This window comes from Plecotus auritus, assembly GCF_963455305.1.
Source record: "Plecotus auritus genome assembly, chromosome: 1".
Lineage (NCBI taxonomy): Eukaryota > Metazoa > Chordata > Mammalia > Chiroptera > Vespertilionidae > Plecotus > Plecotus auritus.
Genome location: NC_137770.1, coordinates 20,669,932 through 20,691,091, shown reverse-complemented (window position 1 = coordinate 20,691,091; position 21,160 = coordinate 20,669,932). Strand labels below are relative to the sequence as shown.

The window sequence follows — 21,160 nt, the reverse complement described above, 5'->3', positions numbered from 1 at the left end:
TTCAGCAATTCAGAAAAACTTGCATATGTGTCCCCAAATGACACATACTAGAGTATTTTACAACAGTAAACAAGTAGACACAACTCATCACATTAAAAGAAAAAAGGTAACTTATGGTATATTCAATAGTGAAAATAATCCTATATAATAAAAGAGTAATATGAAAATTGACCATCACTCCAAGACACAAGATGGCCGCCCCCATGTGGTCAAAGATGGATGCCCCCATGTGGACACAAGATGGCTGCCACAAGATGGCCTGCAGGGGAGGGCAGTTGTGGGCAGTTAAGGGGGACCAGGACAGCAGGGAGGGCAGTTACAGGTGACCAGGCCAGCAGGGGAGGGTAGTGGGGGGGGGGGGGACCAGGACAGCAGGGGAGGGCAGTTGGAAGGGATCAGGCCTACAGGGGAGGGCAGTTGGGAGGGACCAGGCCTGCAGGGAAGGGCAGTTAAGGGTGACTGGGCAAACAGGGGAGGGCAGTTGGGAGGGACCAGGACAGCAGGGGAGGGCAGTTGGAGGAGACCAGGCCTGCAGGGGAGGGCACTTGGGAGGGACCAGGCTTGCAGGGGAGGGCAGCTGGGGGGTGGGGGCAGGCCTGCAGGGAAGGGCAGTTGGGGGCAACCAAGCCTGCAGGGGAGGACAGTTAGGAGTGACCAGACTGGCAGGGGAGGGCAGTTAGATGTGACCAGGCTAGCAGGGGAGGGCAGTTGGAGGCAACCGGGTCAGCAGGCGAGGGCCATTGGGGACGATCGGGCTGGCAGGGGAGCAGTTAGGCGTCAATCAGCCTGGCAAGGGAGTGGTTAGGGGGTGGTCAGGCTGGCAGGCAGAAGCGGTTAGGGGCAATCAGGCAGAGGCAGGTGAGCTGTTGGGAGCCAGCAGTCCTGGATTGTGAGAGGGATGTCCAACTGCCCATTTAGGCCCGATCCCGCCAGTTGGTCATCCCTCAAGGGGTTCCAGATTGGAGAAGGTGCAGGCTGGGCTGAGGGACAACCCCCACCCCATGCACAAATTTCGTGCACCGGGCCTCTAGTTATAGGTATAAATGGGTATGCAAAACTAAACAATATGCTTTTTAGGAATATAAATGCATATGGTAAAATATAAGGAAAGTTAGAGGTAAACACAAAATTCATGAGCATGGTTACTCTGATGGCAAAAGGAAGAGGATTGGGGATTTTAAGTAAGTAATGGGATTTTTTTTTAACTGAATGTGGACACTATGATACTTATATTTTAAAATGTTTTTAATTCATTTGTATATAGTCAATATTTAATAAAAATAGTATTTAAAAGAATATTACTTAGTTTAGAAGAACTCTGTACTGAGATAAGCAAGAGGATTACATCTGAGGCTGCAGAGGGAAATTAACAATTAAAATTGTGGTAAGACAAACATCTTGAACAAAACTAAGCTACAGCACTGAGAAAAACAAGGATTTATATGCTTCCAATGTATAACTAAAAGATAAATAAGAAAGGATGTTCAACTGAGGATAGACACTAAGAATAGATGAGGAGGTTATCGAAGGAAATGCTATGGAATGTGGACCAAAAGGAGGTTCTGAAAAATATCTGCCACATTTAGCTTTTTTCTCAAGTTTCCTTTTTTCACAAAAGTTGCCATCTTTTAATTACTGAAACAAGAGATTAACCACACCTATCCGTTCTACCAATGTCTTAAGTGTAAGCCTGATCATGAATACATAAACCAAAGAATTAGAATTACTTGCAGTCTCCATCACCATTATAAATAAAACTTACTTTAGTATACATTCATTTTTATTAACAGCTTTATGAACAATCTATACTAATAAAAGGGTAATATGCTAATTAGGGCAGACGTCCATCCAGACAAAGCCACAGTAGCTGCAAGGCCCGGGGCTCACGGCAGCCGTGGGCTTAGGACTAGCAGCCATGAGCACCAGCGGCTGCAAGGTCCAGGGTTCAGGTCTCGCAGCTGCCGCAGCCAGCAGTAGCAGCAGCAACGGAGTGATGGGGGTGGTGCCTTTCCCTGATCAGCCCAGTCACCTCCTGCCTAAGCTGTAAGTAGAACATCCCTGAGGGCTCCTGGACTGTGAGAGGGGGCAGGCCAGGCTGAGGGACACTCCCCCCAGTGCACGAATTTTATAAAGATAAATGCAACCAGAACAATATAAAACCTTATTAAGTTAGAACAATCTAACTACATATTTAAAATCCCATGTTGTATGGCAGCCTAACAGCCTCTGAAAAAATAGGATATAATTCAAGTTTGGGCCCTGACCAGTTTGGTTCAGTGGATAGAGCATCGGCCTGCGGACTGAGGGGTCCCAGGTTCGATTCCGGTCAAGGGCATGTACCTTGGTTGTGGGCACATCCCCAGTGGGGGGTGTGCAGGAGGCAGCTGATCGATGTTTCTCTCATCAATGTTTCTAACTCTCTCCCCCTCTCCCTTTCTCTCTGTAAAAAATCAATAAAATACATTTTTAAAAAAAATTCAAGTTTGGCACCACGTAAAAGAAGAAATGGTTGCATAGCTTCTAATTTCAAGTCTTTTACTAGAAACTTACCTCTTCTACCTGCCCATCTTCAGCTCCATCTTTCTCTTTGTCTTCCTCCTCATCGTCATCATAGTCTTCTTCCTCATCTTCATCTTCTTCAGATGATGTATCCCCAGTTCCATCAACTTGTAACACCAATGGAGCCTGTTGTTGAGCAGGCTGGGCCTGTGGTTGCTGTTGGCCAGCTGCAGTTATCTGTGCTTGTGCTGGTGTAGGTGCCGCCACTGTTGTAGGTATAACTTGAGTCTTATTTCCTGTAAATAAGATTTGCTGAGGCTGGATGATGACACCTGTCTGTGGTGAAATCCCTCCAGGAAGAGGGGCCAATACCTAAGGAAAAGAAAACCAAATGTTAGGAACTAATTAAAAGGATCAAGGAGCTCAGTTTCATTACTTGGTATACAAATGCTGAAGAAACACCAAAAATGGCCATATCTTGTACACAGTTAAAACTAGAAAGCACAAAAAAAATGTTTAGTGTACTGATCCACTAATTTTCCATTTTACAATTCAAATTTCTTAGGAAAAAAATTTTCTGCAGGTAACTACTTCACTTGTCAAGCATTTATTCCCTCTTTATTAGATAGGAGTGAGATTGGATGCCGGATTCCAGGCCAAGAGTTACACAAGTTAGTAGTTTATTTTCTTGATGTAGGGAGAGGTTTAGTAACTTTCTAAGCTTGTAGTCACCAAAAGGCAAAATGTGAACCCAGGCTTCTACTCTTTTCTCTTATGATGATGCTACACTGCCTCTCTATGAAGAACTCTGCACTGAAAATCTGAACTTGAGACATAGATGTAGCAGAGGCAAACTGTTTAACTTCTCTTGGCTTTAGTCACATTACTGTTAGACTAGGATCAGTGTAACCCTGGCTACAAATTATAAACACCTGGTAGCCTAAAAAATACTGATACGTAGGCTCCATGCCTAATACTCTGATTTAACCAGAGGCCTGGTGCACGACACTTGTGCACTGGGGGTGGGGGAACTCTCAGCCCAGCCTGCGCCGTCTCACAGTCCTGGACGGGCCTAAGCCAGCAGGCAAACATTCCCCGAGGGGTCCTTAGCGCTGCCACAGAAGCGGAAGAGGCTCCCACCACCGCCACTGCACTTGCCAGCCGTGAGCCCAGCTTCTGGCTGAGCAGCACTCCCCCTGTAGGAGTGCACTGACCACCAGGGGGCAGCTCCTGCATTAAGCATCTGCCTTCCCCCCCCCCCCCCCCCCCCCCCCGTGGTCAGTGCGTGTCATAGCGATGGGTTGTTCCTCTGTTTGGTCACTTTGCATATTAGGGTTTTATTATATAAGACTAGAGGCCCGGTGCATGAAATTCATGCATGGGGGGTTGTCCCTCAGCCTGGCCTGCACCCTCTCCAACCTGGGACCCCTCGGGGAAGTCTGACTGCTGGTTTAGGGGCATTAACTCCAGCCATTAGGAAAATCACATAGAATGTCCTTGACATACAAACAGTGTGGTTTTATGAGTTGTTTTAATAATAATGGCCATTCCTTTAAATAATATCTGCTTACATATAATACAGCTCATACTATGTGAATTCAGAATGTTATTACAAAATCATGAAGGTTGTAGTGGAAATAACCTTGAATTGTCTAGTCCAAACTTTTATAAATATTGGAATTCTCTTTTCAAATGCTTTTTGTCCTAAGAAGCTTAACCAACTTTGAGGCAACCCATTTTCTGTGAAAGGACTGGGGAACACTGGCGGCAGGCTCACGGAGGCAGCCAGACCAGCCTGAGGGCAGGTCTGGCCGCATCGCATGCCTGCGGCCCCCCTGGCAGGGCTGCAAGGACTGGGGGACTCCGGCAGCAGGCAAGTGGCGTGGCTGGACCTACCTCTAGGGTCCACATCTTGTGGCTATGGATGCCGCTATATTTGTGATGGTGTGACGGTCAATTTGCATATTCCCCTCTTTATTAGATAGGATAAAATGAGATAACATCTTTTCATCTTGAAGTTCCTAATCATGTATCCACAGCTGAGAACTACCAGATCAGATGATGTCTAAAGTTCCTTCCAACTTCCGCATTCTAAGATTCTAAAGTAAACCACAACTTTAAAAGAACATATTAATAGCCCTAACTGGTTTTGCTTAGTGGATAGAGCATCGGCCTGCAGATTGAAGGGTCCCAGATTCGATTCCAGTCAAGGGCACATGCCCAGGTTGCAGGCTGAGTCCCCAGTGTGGTGTGTGCAGGAGGAAGGCAGTCAAGGATTCTCTCTCATCATTGATGTATCTCTCTCCCCCTCTCCCTCGCCCTCCCTCTCTGAAATCAATAAAAATATTTTTAAAAAAGAACATATTAACAAATATTAATTGTATGTTACAATGAATGTATTTATAACTAGAGTTAATAAATAATAAGCAGATAATGTCCAGTGATAAATAAAAAGCACTGAATGGCAACTACTTGCCATTAGGTTCAAGGAATGCAAAAATAATGAGACAGTTTTTCCCTTAAGAAGTTTACAGATTAGTGGTGCAATAGACAAAGAAATAAAACTCAAAAATATAGATGAAACAGAAAGATGAGATGATGTTATGAGAACACCAGACAGATGACTAAATTCTGCTTGGAGATCAAGGCATGGTCAGGGAAGCCTTCTTACTAGGTAATACTTAAGTGTCTATTTGTGCTTTGGGACATTAGCCAGGCTTTTCTGTTTGTTTGTTTGGTGGGAGCAGAGGGTACTGACAGATGGAAGGCCAAACGCAGCATTCTAAATAGAAGAATAACATAAAGTGAAACCCAGAAGTAATAGCTGGACAAAATTTGGAAAGCTATAAATAGGCTGGATTAATGCTTCTCCTCTGATCTTACCTCTATCATCAGACTATTACTAGAGGCCCGGTGCACGAAATTCGTGCATGGCAAAGGGGTCACCTCAGCTTGGCCTGCACTCTCTCCAATCTGAGACCCCTCAGGACCTCTGGCTCCTGACCGCTCACCTGCCTGCCAGCCTGATCCCCCTAACTGCTCTCCCCTGCTGGCCTGATCTCCCTAACTGCTCCCCACTGATAGCCTGTTCACCCTAACTGCTCTCCCCTGCTGGCTTGATCCCCCTAACTGCTCTCTCCTGCCTGCCTGATCGCCTCTAACCTCCTCTACCTTGGCCCTGCCAACATGGCTTTGTCGGGAAGGACGTCCAGAAGGACATGCGGAAGGTCATCTGGAAGATGTTCAGTCTAATTAGCATATTACCCTTTTATTAGTATAGATGCCACCTTGTCCTAAAAATGCAGGTTGTTCCCAGGTTTTCCTATCATGGAAGGGGAGCCCGCAGTAGCATCCTGGGTTCTGACCAGGGCTTACGTGCTTGTGCTTTATCTCAGCAGATGCGATTCCTAGAAGAAGACTCTTGGATGTACCTTGAACATTTCTATCGAATTCGCCAAATCATCCTCCAAAAATGTTGAACCACTTTAAACTCCCACCAGCAACCATGCATGTGCCCTCCATCCCACTTTGATGCCAATATCAGTGATTTCTCCCTAGAAGCTTCCCTCCAGTCAGCCAAGACTGCTTGGTACTTGAGCCAACCTCACTGTTCAGCTGGGGACTTGATTTCCCAAGATAGGATTATGGAGGAGGAAAAGTAGTTTTCCTCTACCTTTCTGAGTTCTTAGTGGAGGCCCTTGTAATGAAAGACAGATCACCAAGAGAAAGACAAAAGTTCATTAACATGTGTACCTCGTGTGTATGTGGGAGATCCCAGGGAAAAATGAGTAACTCCCCAAGGTGGCTTAGAATGCAGATTTAAATACCTTCTTCCTAGGGCAAGGGGACAGGAGATGTAGGCTTCTTAAGAGGAGAGTAAATGATTTTTAGAAAAGATGAATGGGGTTGGGGGAAATAGTTTGTAACGAAGTTTGGGCGTGATGTCAACTTCTACTCTCCTGTCCTGTGACAGGAATCAGTCTTCTCTGCCTGATGACACTTCTCCCATAAAGGGGACCTATGACATTTAAGCTCCTTTTGCGGGGTCCGATTTCAGGCAGATCAGGAGATTTCAGTGAAAGCCTCTGCATGCATTTGCTGTTTTTCAAGTAGCTCAAGATCATCAATATAACAACACAGCATGTGTTGGGCTGGCATGTTCTCTGACCTTCAGAATAAACCCAACAAAAGCTTGTTTCCTCTCTCAGATGATTTGCCACAGTAGCGTTATTTGCTGGAGATGGTATTCTGACCAGACCTTCCTGGGAGTGGTCATAACATACCCTGTGTTTGCAGAAAGGTGTGGGCCACATCACTAAATAATCCAGGGGCAGTTTTCTCATCTTGTGGAAAGGGAGATAAAATTATGATAGTTTATCTCCCTTTCCACAGGTTTCCGGCGGGTTTGTGTCTCCACTGCCTCCCCCACCCCCCCAGCACCGCGATGGAGGGGCTTGGGGCTACTGGGTGCCAGCCTCCCTGCGGGTTTGTGTCCCTGATCCAGCCCCCAGCAGCCCCAGCGCCACCTGGCCGCTATGGGTGTCGCCATCTTTGTTGGGTTAATTTGCATACTCGCTCTGATTGGCTGGTGGGCATAGCGGAGTGATGGTGAATTTGCATGTTTCTCTTTTATTAGTGTAGACTAAAGGCCCGGTGCACGAAATTCGTGCACGGGGGGGGGGGGGGGGGGGCGGGGAGGGGGTTCTATAGCCCAGCCTGCACCCTCTCCAATCTGGGACCCCTTGGGGGATGTCCGACTACCGATTTAGGACCCATCCCACAGAGATCGGGCCTAAACAGGCAGTCAGACATCCTTCTCACAATCCAGGACTGCTGGCTCCCAACCGCTCGCCTGCCTGCCTTCCTGCCTGATTGCCCCTAACCGCTTCTGCCTGCCAGCCTGATCACCCCCTAACTGTCCTCCCCTACAGGACTGGTCACCCCCAACTGCCCTCCCCTACAGGCCTGTTCGCTCCCAACTGCCCTCCCCTGACAGCCTGGTCACCCCCAACTGCCCTCCCCTACAGGCCTGTTCGCTCCCAACTCCTCTCCCCTGATAGCCTGGTCGCCCCTAACTGCCCTCCCTTGCGGGCCTGGTCACCCACAACTGCCCTCTCCTGCAGGCCTGGTTCCCCCCAACTGCCCTCCCCTGCAGGCCTGGTCCCTCCCAACTGCCCTCCCCTGCCAGCCATCTTGTGGTGGCTATCTTGTGTCCACATGGGGGCGGCCATCTTTGACCACATGGGAGCGGCCATCTTGTGTGTTGGAGTGATGGTCAATTTGCATATTACCTCTTTATTATATAGGAGGATATTGACACTAAAGGCCTGGTGCACGAATTCCTGCACGGATGGGGTCTGGCTGGCCCACCCCAATCAGGGCCAATCGGGCAGGGCCAACCAGGGGGAGGGGCCGTGGGCAGTTGGCAGGCTGGCCCCGCCCCCTGGTTGAACTCCCGGTTGAGGGGACAATTTGCATGTTACCCTTTTATTATATAGGAGGATTGTGTCTTTATCATCTGCTTCTTTTTTAAAGTACCTAAATTCCTCAAGAAAATAACCACTTCTCTTTCATCTTTGTCCTCACAGTAAGACCAGCACATAAATAGGTGATTTGTTAACTTTTATCTAAACAGCAGCTGAAGCAGGTAACAACTGTAAGTATGACAAAAAATAAACCTGAAGAGATCATAGAAAACAATATCCAAAAAAAGACCTTATAAACCATGCTGATGAGTGTGGACTTTTTCTAATTCATACAGAAGAAGAAAAAAGAACCCATGCTGATCATTCTTTTACCTGTTGTATAACAGGAGCCTGTACTCCACCAGGCTGCATTTGTGGTATAACCTGTTGTTGTAGAACCACGGACTGCTGAGGCTGAAAGATATACTGAGCACCGTTGGCTGCTCTGACCACTTGAAGAAGCTGGCCTAAAGCAAAAAGTATATATTCCAAGTTATCATCTCAAATAAATGAATTCATAGTGAATGCCTAACCACCAAAGGCTCTAGAAATTATCAAGTCAAAAGACTAAGTTTTAAAGGCTGTCATTCAAACACAGTAAACTATAATCCTTAACTACTCTGACTTCCATCCATGTTCAAATACATTGCTTAAAATGTTTTTATTTTCCTTATTTATCACTCTTACAAAGCTGTCTTCCAACAAAATTCTAACAGCAGATTATGAGAGTTGATTGAAAGCTTACATTATCTTTGCTAGCCTGTTAGGAATCATGAGAGTAATATGTCAGATCAGACATTTCAAGGCTGTTCATTTTTAAAGCTTTAAAGAAATAAAAGTATATTAGTTAATATTTTGAACCAGAGCACATTATTTAGATTAAAAAATGTTTAAAAATAATAAAAGTTTGCTGAACCAATTATCATTGTCACAAAACATTAATAGCATGACTGGCTTATACATACAAAACTGAATCTTTCTTATATGATGTTTTAAATGACTCAGAATCTTGAATTAATTAAAAAGTGAACAATTATATTTTATTAAAATACTAGAGGCCCAGTGCACGAATTGGTGTATGGGTGGGGTCCCTCGGCCTGGCCGAGGATTGGGCAATCGGGGAGGGACTGCAGGAGGTTGGCCAGCTGTGGGAGGTTGGCATTGAGCGTCTGCCCCCTGGTGGTCAGTGCGCATCATAGCTACAGATGAATTGATCATTTGGTCATAACGGTCACTTAGGCTTTTATAAATATAGATATAGCAAGATAAGGCCCTAGTTTGTTTTTCACAAATTTAGAAATTAACAAAATAATGAGAAATTACATAATTAAGTTTATAGAGAAAATATTTAAAGTCCATGTAAGTTCTTCAAACATTAATATTCCAAAAAATCCCAGTAAATTTTGTCAGTCTACACAGAGATACTATGTAAAATAGAATGCAATAAACTTGTTCTTAAGATACCATAAGGATTAAGTATTTAGTTTGATATCACAAATTCGTTCTAATGACTCAAATTTAACTTATTTGGCAGGTTAAATGAGTTTATCAAAAAACTAAGTAAATAAGCATTTCTATACAATCATACTTCATTCAATAATAGAATTCTCATTTAAGGATCAAAAGCGCAAGTACAGTTCTCATCTTCTGTACTGCACTCTCAGCAATAATTACAGTATATGTGCTATAGCCCTTGGATAATCTTATTTTAATAATCTAAACCAAATGGTAAAAGAAATATTAAGGTTTTCTGTTATACATATATAATGGTTCCACTATTTCTAATTACCTGAATTTGTTAATATCTGTTGAACAGGAGTCACACCTGCAGGGAGTGCTAAGGTGGCAGCTGTAGCAGCAGCACTCTGAAAAAATAAAGAAAAAAAAAAATCAAAACCAGGAACTCAGTTTACTTCTGGCATATTTTAACACTATTTGAAGTTTATTGTTTAATATTTACTAAAATGAAAAGTTCGAACAATGGTACAATAAAGACCACCTAGCCTAAATGCCCTACCTAATTATTTCAAGCTTAAATTAAGTAGAAATAATATAATTAATTTGTTTTTCCCTGGACAATGTGTTCTAAATAAATCTCACCCACACTAATAATGCTATATTACATATCAAATATCCATTCTAGTATTTCCTTTCCTACTCTGGTTCCATATTCCCAAAACCTTATTGCAAATTAACATACTTGAGCCCTGGCTGCTGTGCACAGTGGTTACAGCATCAGCCTGCACATCAAGGAGTTAAAGGTTTGATTCTCTGGTCAAGTGCAGGTTTGATGCCCAACCTGGTTGGGGCATGTGTGGGAGGCAACCAACCTATGTGTCTCTCTCACGTCAATCTTTCTCTTTCTCTTTCTCTCTTCCTTCCTCTCTTAAAAAAAAAACTCAATAAAAACATATCCTTGGGTGAGGATTAAAAATTATATATGGAAGTATACTCTGAACTTCTTTAAATTCAGGAGAAATTCTTGATTTACTGCTCCTAGAGACTTCTCCCCTTCCTCCAAAAGAATCACACAATAGTCTGCTTTTCAATTCTGTGCTCAAAGCATTTTCATGTACCTCACTATAATATATATATAGGTAGATTTTCCCCTCCCCCTTCAATTTTTTTAAGATACCAAGCCTTCACATAACTCAATCTAATCTACACATTTTTTAAGAAACACCTGTATTTGAATAAGCTTCAAGAAATAAACAGAACTGTGGCTAGGAGATGCTAACGCAGAAGTCAACAAAACTTGGAAAATTATTCTCAAGTAGGTTAATGATACAACTACTATCTAGTCTAGGCTCTAGGTATAGCTCTCCAAGAAAATATGCTTGTTGTTGGCACTTGATAGGCCTACATAATTTTGACATCTTAGGTCTGAAATTCCCACTAGTTCCTAGAATCCAGCTGTAGCCCTCCAAGCTCTCTTTATCAAATGCAGGATATCCAATTACCCAATTTCAAATAAATCTAGCCTGTATAGGCAAATGAAAGGTAATTTACGTTTTAGGAATGTATTAACAACCACTTATTATTAAGAAATATTAATTGCCTGTAATTTATATAAGATTTCACAGGCAAACTGACAGTAGTTTCTATGCAGCACATGACAACATTGCCACTTGCACACACCTCTGCACATTCAAGTCGATATTAATAAATATCTGTTGAGTGATGTACCATATAGAAACCATCTTTTATCAATGTCTACTGAAAATTTCTTTTTGTATTTTATGAAGTAGCCCTACCATAAATAATGCATTACAGCAATCATTTCATAAAAAATAACTTGCAAAACTGGTTTGATATAAAGTACTGTTTTCTAAGTTCCCTGAAATAGTGCTCTACCTAATATCACTATCCCATATATTTACAAAATTACATGATTTTTATTTATGTTCATTTCCAAAGCATACAGTCATTTAAAAAATCAAAACTGCGCGTGGCCAGCATGGCTCAGTGGTCATGGTTTGATTCCCAGTCAGGGCACATGCCCAGGTTGTGGGCTCGATCCCCAATGTGGGGCATGCAGGAGGCAGCCAATCAATGATTCTCTCTTATCATTGATGTTTCTATCTCTTTCTTTCCCTTCCTCCCTAAAATCAATAATAAAAAATATATTTTAAAAAATCAAAACTGTTTTAGTGGCTATCTTTAAATCAGAAATAATAATGGAAATAAAAACTCAAAAAACTTTTATCTGTAAAGAGTTTATACTGATTATGCTTCAGAACATGCCAAATATATAGAGCAAACAATGAAAAAAATCAAGTAAAATGCTGAACTACACAACATAAATGCTAATACATTTTATTGATTGAAGTTTCTGAACTCTCATCTAAAAATAGGCATGCTCTTTAGAATCAAGGAGGCATAACAAATCAGTAAGAGAGGACACTGACTTTGCCCACGTCTCTTTAAACACATTCTCTCCCACAAAATTAAAAATCTTCAAAATTAGCCCTAGCTGGTTTGGCTCAGAGGATAGGGTTTGAATCTGGTCAAGGGCACATACGTTGGTTGCAGGCTCCTCCCAGGCCTGGGCCCTGGTCAGGGCTCATGCCGGAGGCAACCAATCGATGTGTTTCTCTCACATCGATGTTTCTCTCTGTCTTTCCCTTTCTCTTCTACTCTCTCTAAAAATCAATGGAAAAATATCCTCGGGTGAGGAGTAACAAAACAAAACAAAACAAAATCTTCAAAATTAGATGAGCTTACTACTACAAGTGATTTTACCAAACTTGTTTTAAAATGACATAAATTGCCCTAACCCGTTTGGCTCAGTGGATAGAGCGTTGGCCTGCGGACTCAAGGGTCCCAGATTCAATTCCGGTCAAGGACATGTACCTTGGTTGCAGGCACATCCCCAGTAGGAGGTGTGCAGGAGGCAGCTGATCAATGTTTCTCTCTCATCCATGTTTCTAATTCTCTATCCCTCTCCCTTCCTCTCTGTAAAGAATCAATAAAATATATTTAAAAATAAATAAAAATAAAATGACATAAATTATTCTCTAGGAAATAGTCCCAATAGTACCACCTGCAATATGAATCCTATAGTTAGACTTTTATTTTTAAGGGTGAAGGTTAACTTGGGGCCTTGAATTCAAAATAAATTGTTTTTCAAATAATAAAAATTACTGTGAGAAATACTAGGCATGGGATTTTGTGATTTTCATACAGAAGAACTGATGCCAACAACTTAAACTGAAAACACAACTAGGAATCCCTGATTTTTCGAGAACTTTAAAATTACAATTTCTACTTCCATGTACAATTTGCAATTCTGCCAAGTTATGAATTTGTAAGGCTGGTATACATAAAGAAGTCATTTGTCTACACAGAGGTAAACCCTGCTTCCTATCTGGCCTATAAATCACAACTGAGCTTTGAGGGTCACTATTCATCACTCACCAAATCTAAATGATTTTTTAAAATATTGCTTTTTCTTTAAAAAACAAAAAACTGGATCTGAAAAAATACATCACTGCTAACACTAGGTTAAGAGATATTTTTTAAAAATAATGATTCTTATCTTTAAATAAAGGATTTGGCTAAGTTGAAGAATAAAATGTCAGAGCTGAGATACCACTGACAGTCTATATATTTTAAATAAAACAAAAGTATTTATGAGAAAGTGCTAGAACAACTACTCTACAGTTTTATTTATTTTTTTAATCTTTAAGGATATAAATACTTTTCAAGGATCTGAAGGGGGGGAGAAGGTCTTTCAATTTTACTGCTATACTATACTACTTTTGATGGAAAATACTATCTGCCCTAAGTAAAATTTGAATACTTGACTACCTTTGAAGTTCTGTGGATATCCATTAGAAGTATCTAAAGTCTAATGTATAACTGCAACTGGTTAAAATGCATTTTAAAGTAGCAATTTATATATTATAATAAAACTTATTAGACTATGCTACCGTTAAATCTTGACAACATTTTTTAAATGCTTGATCTTAAAAACAGCATTTTGAAGTACCTACACATTTTTTTTTAAGTTTTTAATTCGTAGCATTCCTGACATCTTGCAATTTATGGATCTTAACAATGGATCTTTTGCAAATGAACTATAATTGGCATATGTTTGGTAGGTCCCCTAAACCTCTTTTCCAAAAATAGCAGGGACTGAAATAGCTCCCACAAAGCATCACTCTTTGGATATTCCTCTCTCATGATTTTATGATCCTCAAGATCCAAGTATCAAGCTAAACTTTAGGTTTACTTCTAAATCCAGTATTTAGGAAACCAAATAAAACAGCCATTTTGCTCAAGCCTTGAATAAACTTTGCTAATACACAATCTACCTAGGCATAATCACAATTTCAGTTATAATAAGCTGAGCCAAACATAGTGCTATGTTCTGAATCTTACCATGTTTGATGCATTCATATGCTGTATCAGCTTAGAATCAGGAACAATAACTTGTGGCGCTGCAGCTATTAAAAACACAAACATACATGTGAACAAGGAACTATGAGGCTATTTCATAATCATAAGAATGCTAAACAATGCTGAAACTTTTTTAATGCTTTCCACATTCTCTTCATTCAATTGCACTCAACCGTCTGATATCTCAGAATGTCATAAATTTCTAGGTTAAAAAAACCCAGCTGTGTTAATACTCACCTTCTACTGGAAAACAGCAATTAAAAAAAAGAAAAGACTTACGTAACTATACCTAAGGACTCAAGGAAACCTGGGAACAAGTAGTAGTGAGATACCTATCACCTAAACATACACATTTCTTGCATTCTTAAACTTAAATTTGTCTTGCTAACTTAGCATTAACCATTTTATTGACATAAGTGTTGGAATGAGTTATTAACCCTTTAAGAGTTCAAAAAGTTAAAGAATTAGGTGTGTGTGTGTGTTTTTAAATTTACACAACCCTTTTTCTCCCAATTTGACAGTGGCAAGAATCTTAGTTACTTCCATCAACTTCTGAAAAATACAAATAAAAAATAATGGCAACATTATTTAAGTGTAAAAGGAATTAAGTGTTTGATTCCGCAAATTTCAGAGAATAAACAGATAATCCCATCATCCTAATATTCTCTGAGTGAAGAAAATCAAATTTTAATTTATGATGATCTAAAATCCTAGTGCCAGGGCTGAAGGCAATAGGAGGAACAGTCATCAAAACAGATTGAAAGGATAAAATTATTTGAAGCACAGTATAGAATAAAAGCAAATATTAGAAGTCTTATTTGATATAATCCGTAAAATGACCCAAACAGACATTTCTGCTGTGCATAACCATCTATATATTCTCAAATGAGGTAAATAGGTAACTAAACAGTTACCTTAAAATAATATTTTCATTTACCTTCATTCCCCTCTCCAATAACAAGATTTACAAAACTCAAATGCCCAGGTGGTTTTATAACTGAATACAGTAGTCTGCCCTCATCTGATCTGATAACTGAGAGAGCTACTACATAGGCAGCCTATACAGCATGGATCACTGGACAAAGGAATGATTCACATCCCAGACAGTACGAAGCATGACAGCTCGAGATTTCATCATGCTACTCAGAGCGGCACACAATTTAAGACTTGTGAATTATTTATTTCTGGAATTTTCCATTTAATGTTTTCAAACCACAGTTGACCACAGGTAACTGAAACTGCAAAAAGCAACACTGCTTATAAGGGAGGACTACTCTACAATTTGTCATGACAAAAATCCTATATAATAAAGAGGTAATATGCAAACTGACCATCACTCCAACACACAAGATGGCTGCCCCCATGTGGTCAAAGATGGCCAGCAGGGGAGGGAAGTTGTGGGCGATCAAACCAGCAGGGGAGAGCAGTTGGGAGGGACCAGGCCTGAAAGGGAGGGCAGTTGGGGGCGATCATGCCTGCAGGGGAGGGCAGTTAGGGGTGACTGGGCCAGCAGAGGAGGGCAGTTTGGGGTGACCAGGCCTGTAGGGGAGGACACTTGGGAGGGACCCAGGCTGCAGGGGAGGGCAGTTGGGGGGAACCAGGCCTGCAGGGGAGGACACTTGGGAGGGCAGTTGGGGGGAACCAGGCCTGCAGGGGAGGGCAGTTGGGGGGGACCAGGCCTGCAGGGGAGGGCAGTTGGGAGGGACCAGACCAGCAGGGGAGGGCAGTTAGGGGCAATCGGGCCAGCAGGGGAGCAGTTAGGCATTGATCAGGCTGGCAGGGGAGTGGTTAGGGAGTGATCAGGCTGGCAGGCAGAAGTGGTTAGGGGCAATCAGGCAGGCAGGTGAGCAGTTGGGAGCCAGCAGTCCTGGATTGTGAGAGGAATGTCCCAGATTGGAGAGGGTGCAGGCTGGGCTGAGGGATACCCCGCCTCCCCCGTGCACAAATTTCATGCACCAGGCCTCTAGTACTTACTATATGTAGCAATCAAGCTTCTTAGCTTTTTCAAGGGTCAGATATTCCTCAGCTTTGAAATGTTGTAAGAGCTATTTCACAAAGCCTTTGTAAGGCTTCAATGAAACAAAATCTATAAAATGACTTGCAGAGTACAAAGCAGTATGGACACAATCTGTAAATACTTATTTTTTTTTACATTAAAATGTATATATATCCACTCTTCACTGAAAAGAAATCTAATTCTATTTAGACTTACATAAATTACTAAGAAATTGAAATTTCATATTGCCAAAGTATAGTTATAAAAATCCTCCACTGTTTAATTAAGTCCTTCTAATATTTGCTTTTATTTACAAAATTTAAACTCAAATGTCTTTGAAGGAACAAGTCAGTTTCATAAAGAAAGCAGACCATGATTTTAACTACATAAAACAATGAAACAGTAAATAAACCTTTATAGATCTGACTTATTTTAGGAAATCCACCATTATGTAGCCTTTTCAGAAGAAAGTATCAACAGACTTATCTGAATACCAGAGGCCCATTGCATGAAGATTCGTGCAAGAATGGGCCTTCCTTACCCTGGCTGCCAGCACCAGTTTTCCTCCGGCACCCGGGACTGAGGCCTTTGCTCCGGCCTCAGCAGAGAAGCCAAGCCTGGAGGCTTCTCCTCTCTGGCCCCAGTGGAGAAGCCCAGCCTCGATGCTAGGCTTCTCCACTCCGGCCGCAGCGGAGAAGCCAAGCCTCTTCATTCTTCAGTCGTCAGTCTTCAGTATTCACTCGGGCCAGAGCGCTGGCTCCACCCCCTGTGCATGCAAATTAACCCGCCATCTTTGTTGGGTTAATTTGCATACCCACTCCTGATTGGCTGGTGGGCGTTGCAGCGGTATGGTCAACTTGTACCTTTCTCTTTTATTAGTGTAGATGTTAGGCTTTCAATTAGTGAATTACTTATTTATCATTATTATACAAACAGGATCTACATTTCATATAAATTTTTTTAATATATTTTATTGATTTTTTTACAGAGAGGAAAGGAGAGGGACAGAGAGTCAGAAACATCGATGAGAGAGAAACATCGATCAGCTGCCTCCTGCACACTCCCCACTGGGTATGTGCCCGCAACCAAGGCACATGCCCTTGACCGGAATCAAACCTGGGACCTTTGAGTCCGCAGGCCGACGCTCTATCCACTGAGCCAAACTGGTTAGGGCTAAATTTATGTTAATACAAACACATATACCCTCCTCAACCAATAGAAATGAGAAACCCAGAGTATTTATTTCTCTTCTTTGAAAATGACAAATTTCATCTCCAAGTTGTAAGTAGAAAAACATATCTAGTCTCCTCACCTTGCTGTGATGCAGGAATAAGGACCTGCTGAGTCTGCGCTTGCTGAGGTACCGTAGGCTGTGGTTGAGCTTGCTGGTGGTGGTGATGATGGTGATGCTGCTGTTGCTGGGTTTGATGCTGCTGTTGAACTTGCAATAAAAGCTGCTGCTCTTCTGAATGAAATCCATCTACTGCCCTAGACTGCATTAGTTTATTCTCCCATAGCTAAGACAAAGAACATCAAAAATTTCTAAGTAAAAGTCAGGGAAGATAACTCCGGACATATGGACATACCGTGTTTTGTTTATTTATTAGTCTGTTTATAAAATCCTTCCATTTTCAAAACTGATACAACTACAAAAATCAACCAATCTCTCTTACCCAAGTGTATGCATCAATAAAAACTAATTTTTTAAGTATCTAACCTCATTTTTGCTATCTTAGAGTACTAAAGAATTTTTTGTTTCTTTTTATATTTCAACAACCTTTCTATGGTAATTCATTAGTTATTAGGCATATTTTCATATAAGCAAAATTTTAGTAATCAAAGAAAATCCTTTTCTATACTAAATCTATTGTTACCTATTTCCATGAAAATCTTTCCTTAATACAATGTTTTATAACTCTTAAGTAGCATACAAAACATAAATACACCCTATCTGATCTGAACAATGAGAAACATTACTGAGGCAATCCTCAAGTTAGAGAAGCCCAACTTTCCATCTCTCTAATTCTACAGAACGAAGTAAAAAACAAAATGCCTAATGCTTTTAGCGGTATTCTCAACCCTCCACACTTCAACTTCTCCTCCCCTCTTCCATTATCACAAGGATTGACAATCTTTTTCTGCTTAGCCACTTCTATTTTTCTCATCGCTCCCTAAGAGAATTTCTGTGACCAAGTAAAAAAATTAGAAGTGAACAAAAGAAAGAAGAAAAAGAAAATATTTACAACTATTCCATCCTTCTCCCGAACACATTTCTTCTCTATCAGTAGTGTTCAATCTGGAGAGCCTCAACCTTTATAAGAAACTGGCAAAGAAAGTTACATACTAGTCCTAGCCTAGCCAGGTAGCTTGGTTGGTTAGAGCATCATCCTGATATGCCAAGGTTATGGGTTAGAACTCTGGTCAGGGCACATACAAAAATCAACCAATGAACGCATAAAAAAGTGGAACAACAAATCAATGTGTTTTTTTTCTCTCTCTCTCAAATCAATTAAAATTCTTTTAATGAATAAAAAAGTCACACTGTCCCTTAAACATATAATGAAATTTAATTCAGTCATTTTGTGTGTATATATATATATATATATATATATATATATATACACACACACACACACACACACACATATATATATATACACACACACATACACATACACATACACTTTGTTTTCTCCCCCAGAATCTAATCTTGGGATATTGCCTAAATCACCTGAGAGGCTTCTATCAGATCCTTCAAGAAGCTCCCTTTGCCATACTTACAGGGATTTTTATAATCTCCTGACACATCCACCTGTTCTAGATTTGTATCTACATGCTACTAGCAATTCCAGCACATCTCTGTTTAATAAAAAAGTAAACTAAAGGTCAATTTCCCAGAGCAACCATTCCCCTATCAGGTTCAGTATTCAGCCTTGCCTAAAGACTGTTCTTAAAGAGACAATATCTATCTCATGGGTTGTTGTGAGGCCTAAATAAGATATCTATGTAAAACATTTCTCACGGTCTAGCATAGTCAGTGCTCAGTAAATGTTAATTATTAAAATTATAATTATGGTAATATTAGAGCATTACACCAGAAGTCAGGAACCCAGTTAGTTCGGGTTTGGCCACTAATTGACTTTCACAAATAATTTTTCTTTCTTGAGCATTTTCCTCATCTAAAGGGAAGAAGTTGGATTAGGTTATACTTCTAAACTCACTTCCAGCTAATAAATCTAAGTCTCTGTAAATCCCAGACTAAAAACAGCTAGGGTTCTTCCCAAGTTACAAAGGACTACTTTTGGGGAGCCCATGTTGTGCCTGATTCATCTCTGTAAAGTGACCACCTAACATAGCACACAGTAGCAAATAGGCACTTAATGCATTCCATAAAAAGTAGTTTCTGTCCGGCCAGAGTGGCTAAGCTGGTTGAGTGTCATCTGGTGCACCACAAGGTTGCTAGTTCAATTCTCGGTGAGGGCACAAGCCTGGGTTGCAGGTTTGATCCCTGGTCAGGGTGCATAAAGAATACAACCAATCAATGTTTCTCTCTCTCTCTCTGCCTTCCTCTCCCTAAGCATGTCCTTGGATAAGGATAAAAACAAAAAAACAAACAAACACAAACAGCTTCTGTGAGCTAAAAGTCAAGGTGAAAAAACTGTACTAAGCATTAAATTTAAACCATAATTTTTAAATTTAATGCTTCAATTTTATCACCTTCAATTGGTCTACCCACTGCAATATGACACCATCTCATGAAGCATCCATGGTAATGGCAAATTCTAAGTGAATACATATTATGTGTTGCTAATTGCTGGGTACCATCACTCACCTAACCTTCCAAGTCAATGACCTATGAGTCAGAATCCACCCCAAATCCCCATCATTACTGTCAATTTCCTTTCCAAAGCATTGTTCCAATCTACCCCTGCTATTATGGCGCTGGTTCAAGTCCTTTACTCCCCACCAGCACTACTGCAAAGTAATTACTGAGCTCACTGAGCTTCCCACATCAAGTCATACATCCTAAAAATAATTATGCTAGACACTGTTAGTGGCATTGAGAACAGACGGTGAACAAGTCTAACAAAAATCCTTGACCTCACAGAGGACATTCTAGTGGAAATTTGTCCTTCCAGCCGATCTTCTGTAAATCAGTGGTCCCCAAAATGCAATCCTGGGGCCATCAACATCACTTAAGAACTTGTTAGACATACTAATTCTCAGGCGCCACCCCTGACCTACTGAATCAGCAGTATCTCTGGTGGTGGAGCCACATATCTCTTTCAATAACCTGTCCAGGTTATTCTGATGCGTGCTAAAGTGAGAACCACTGCTTTAAAGTCTAAATCAATGCTTTTCAAACTGCAGATCACAACCCTTAATGGATTATTAAAAGTCAATTTGGATTTTTTTTTTTTGCAAATGCAATAAAATAAAAAGAAAATATCAGAGTGTACCCTTGTCAAGTCAGACCCTCTGAACCGTAGTCCAAAAATCTGCATATTAACTAGCACCCCAGATAATCCTTATCATTCTAAAGACCAAGCTTCACTTGGTATATACCACCTCTCCAACTGCTACTATAACTTACACTCTATTTCCTAATGGTGCCAAACTACTTGCAGTTCCCTGAATATAGTATACATATCTCCTGTCTGAGCCTCATGATGGGCAGTCTTCCCTCATAATTCCCAAAACAATGCAAATGTCAAAGCTATATAGCCTCAAAGAAATCTCTCACTGCCTCTATACCTTAAGAGATGCTTCTAATTTTCAAAAATATTGTAATACTTTTCAAGCCCTGGCTAAATAGTTCAATTGGTTAGAGCAGTGGTCGGCAAACTCATTAGTCAACAGAGCCAAATATCAACAGTACGATTGAAATTTCTTTTGAGCGCCAAATTTTTTAAACTTAAACTTCTTCTAACGCCACTTCTTCAAAATAGACTCGCCCAGGCCGTAGTATTTTGTGGAAGAGCCACACTCAAGGGGCCGAAGAGCCACACTCAAGGGGCCAAAGAGCCACATGTGGCTCGCGAGCAGCAGTTTGCCGACCATGGGGTTAGAGCACTGTCCCAACACTCCAAGGTCGTAGGTTGATCCCTGGTCAGGAATATTATAAGAATCGACCAAAAGCCCTGGCTGGTGTGGCCCTGTTGGCTGGGCATCATCCTGTGCACCAACAGTTGCCTGCTCGATTCCCAATCAGGGGGCATGTAGGAGGCAGCCCATCATTATTTCACTGTCACATCAATGTTTCTGTCTCTCTCCCACCCTCTTTATCTCTCCCTCTCTC

General features: G+C 41.3%; 1 protein-coding gene across 1 annotated transcript in view; it reads right to left on the bottom strand.

Moving 5' to 3' along the window:
• GTF2A1 (general transcription factor IIA subunit 1) overlaps positions 1-21,160 on the bottom strand; it is a 53,397-nt gene that overhangs the window by 12,000 nt on the left and 20,237 nt on the right. Inside the window, exons 3-7 of the mRNA XM_080665596.1 lie at positions 17,174-17,378; positions 13,848-13,912; positions 9,754-9,829; positions 8,298-8,431; positions 2,551-2,871 (exon numbers count right to left, since the gene is read on the bottom strand). Of these exons, the coding sequence (XP_080521722.1) occupies positions 2,551-2,871; positions 8,298-8,431; positions 9,754-9,829; positions 13,848-13,912; positions 17,174-17,378 (801 nt within the window). The remainder of the gene's footprint in view (positions 1-2,550; positions 2,872-8,297; positions 8,432-9,753; positions 9,830-13,847; positions 13,913-17,173; positions 17,379-21,160) is intronic.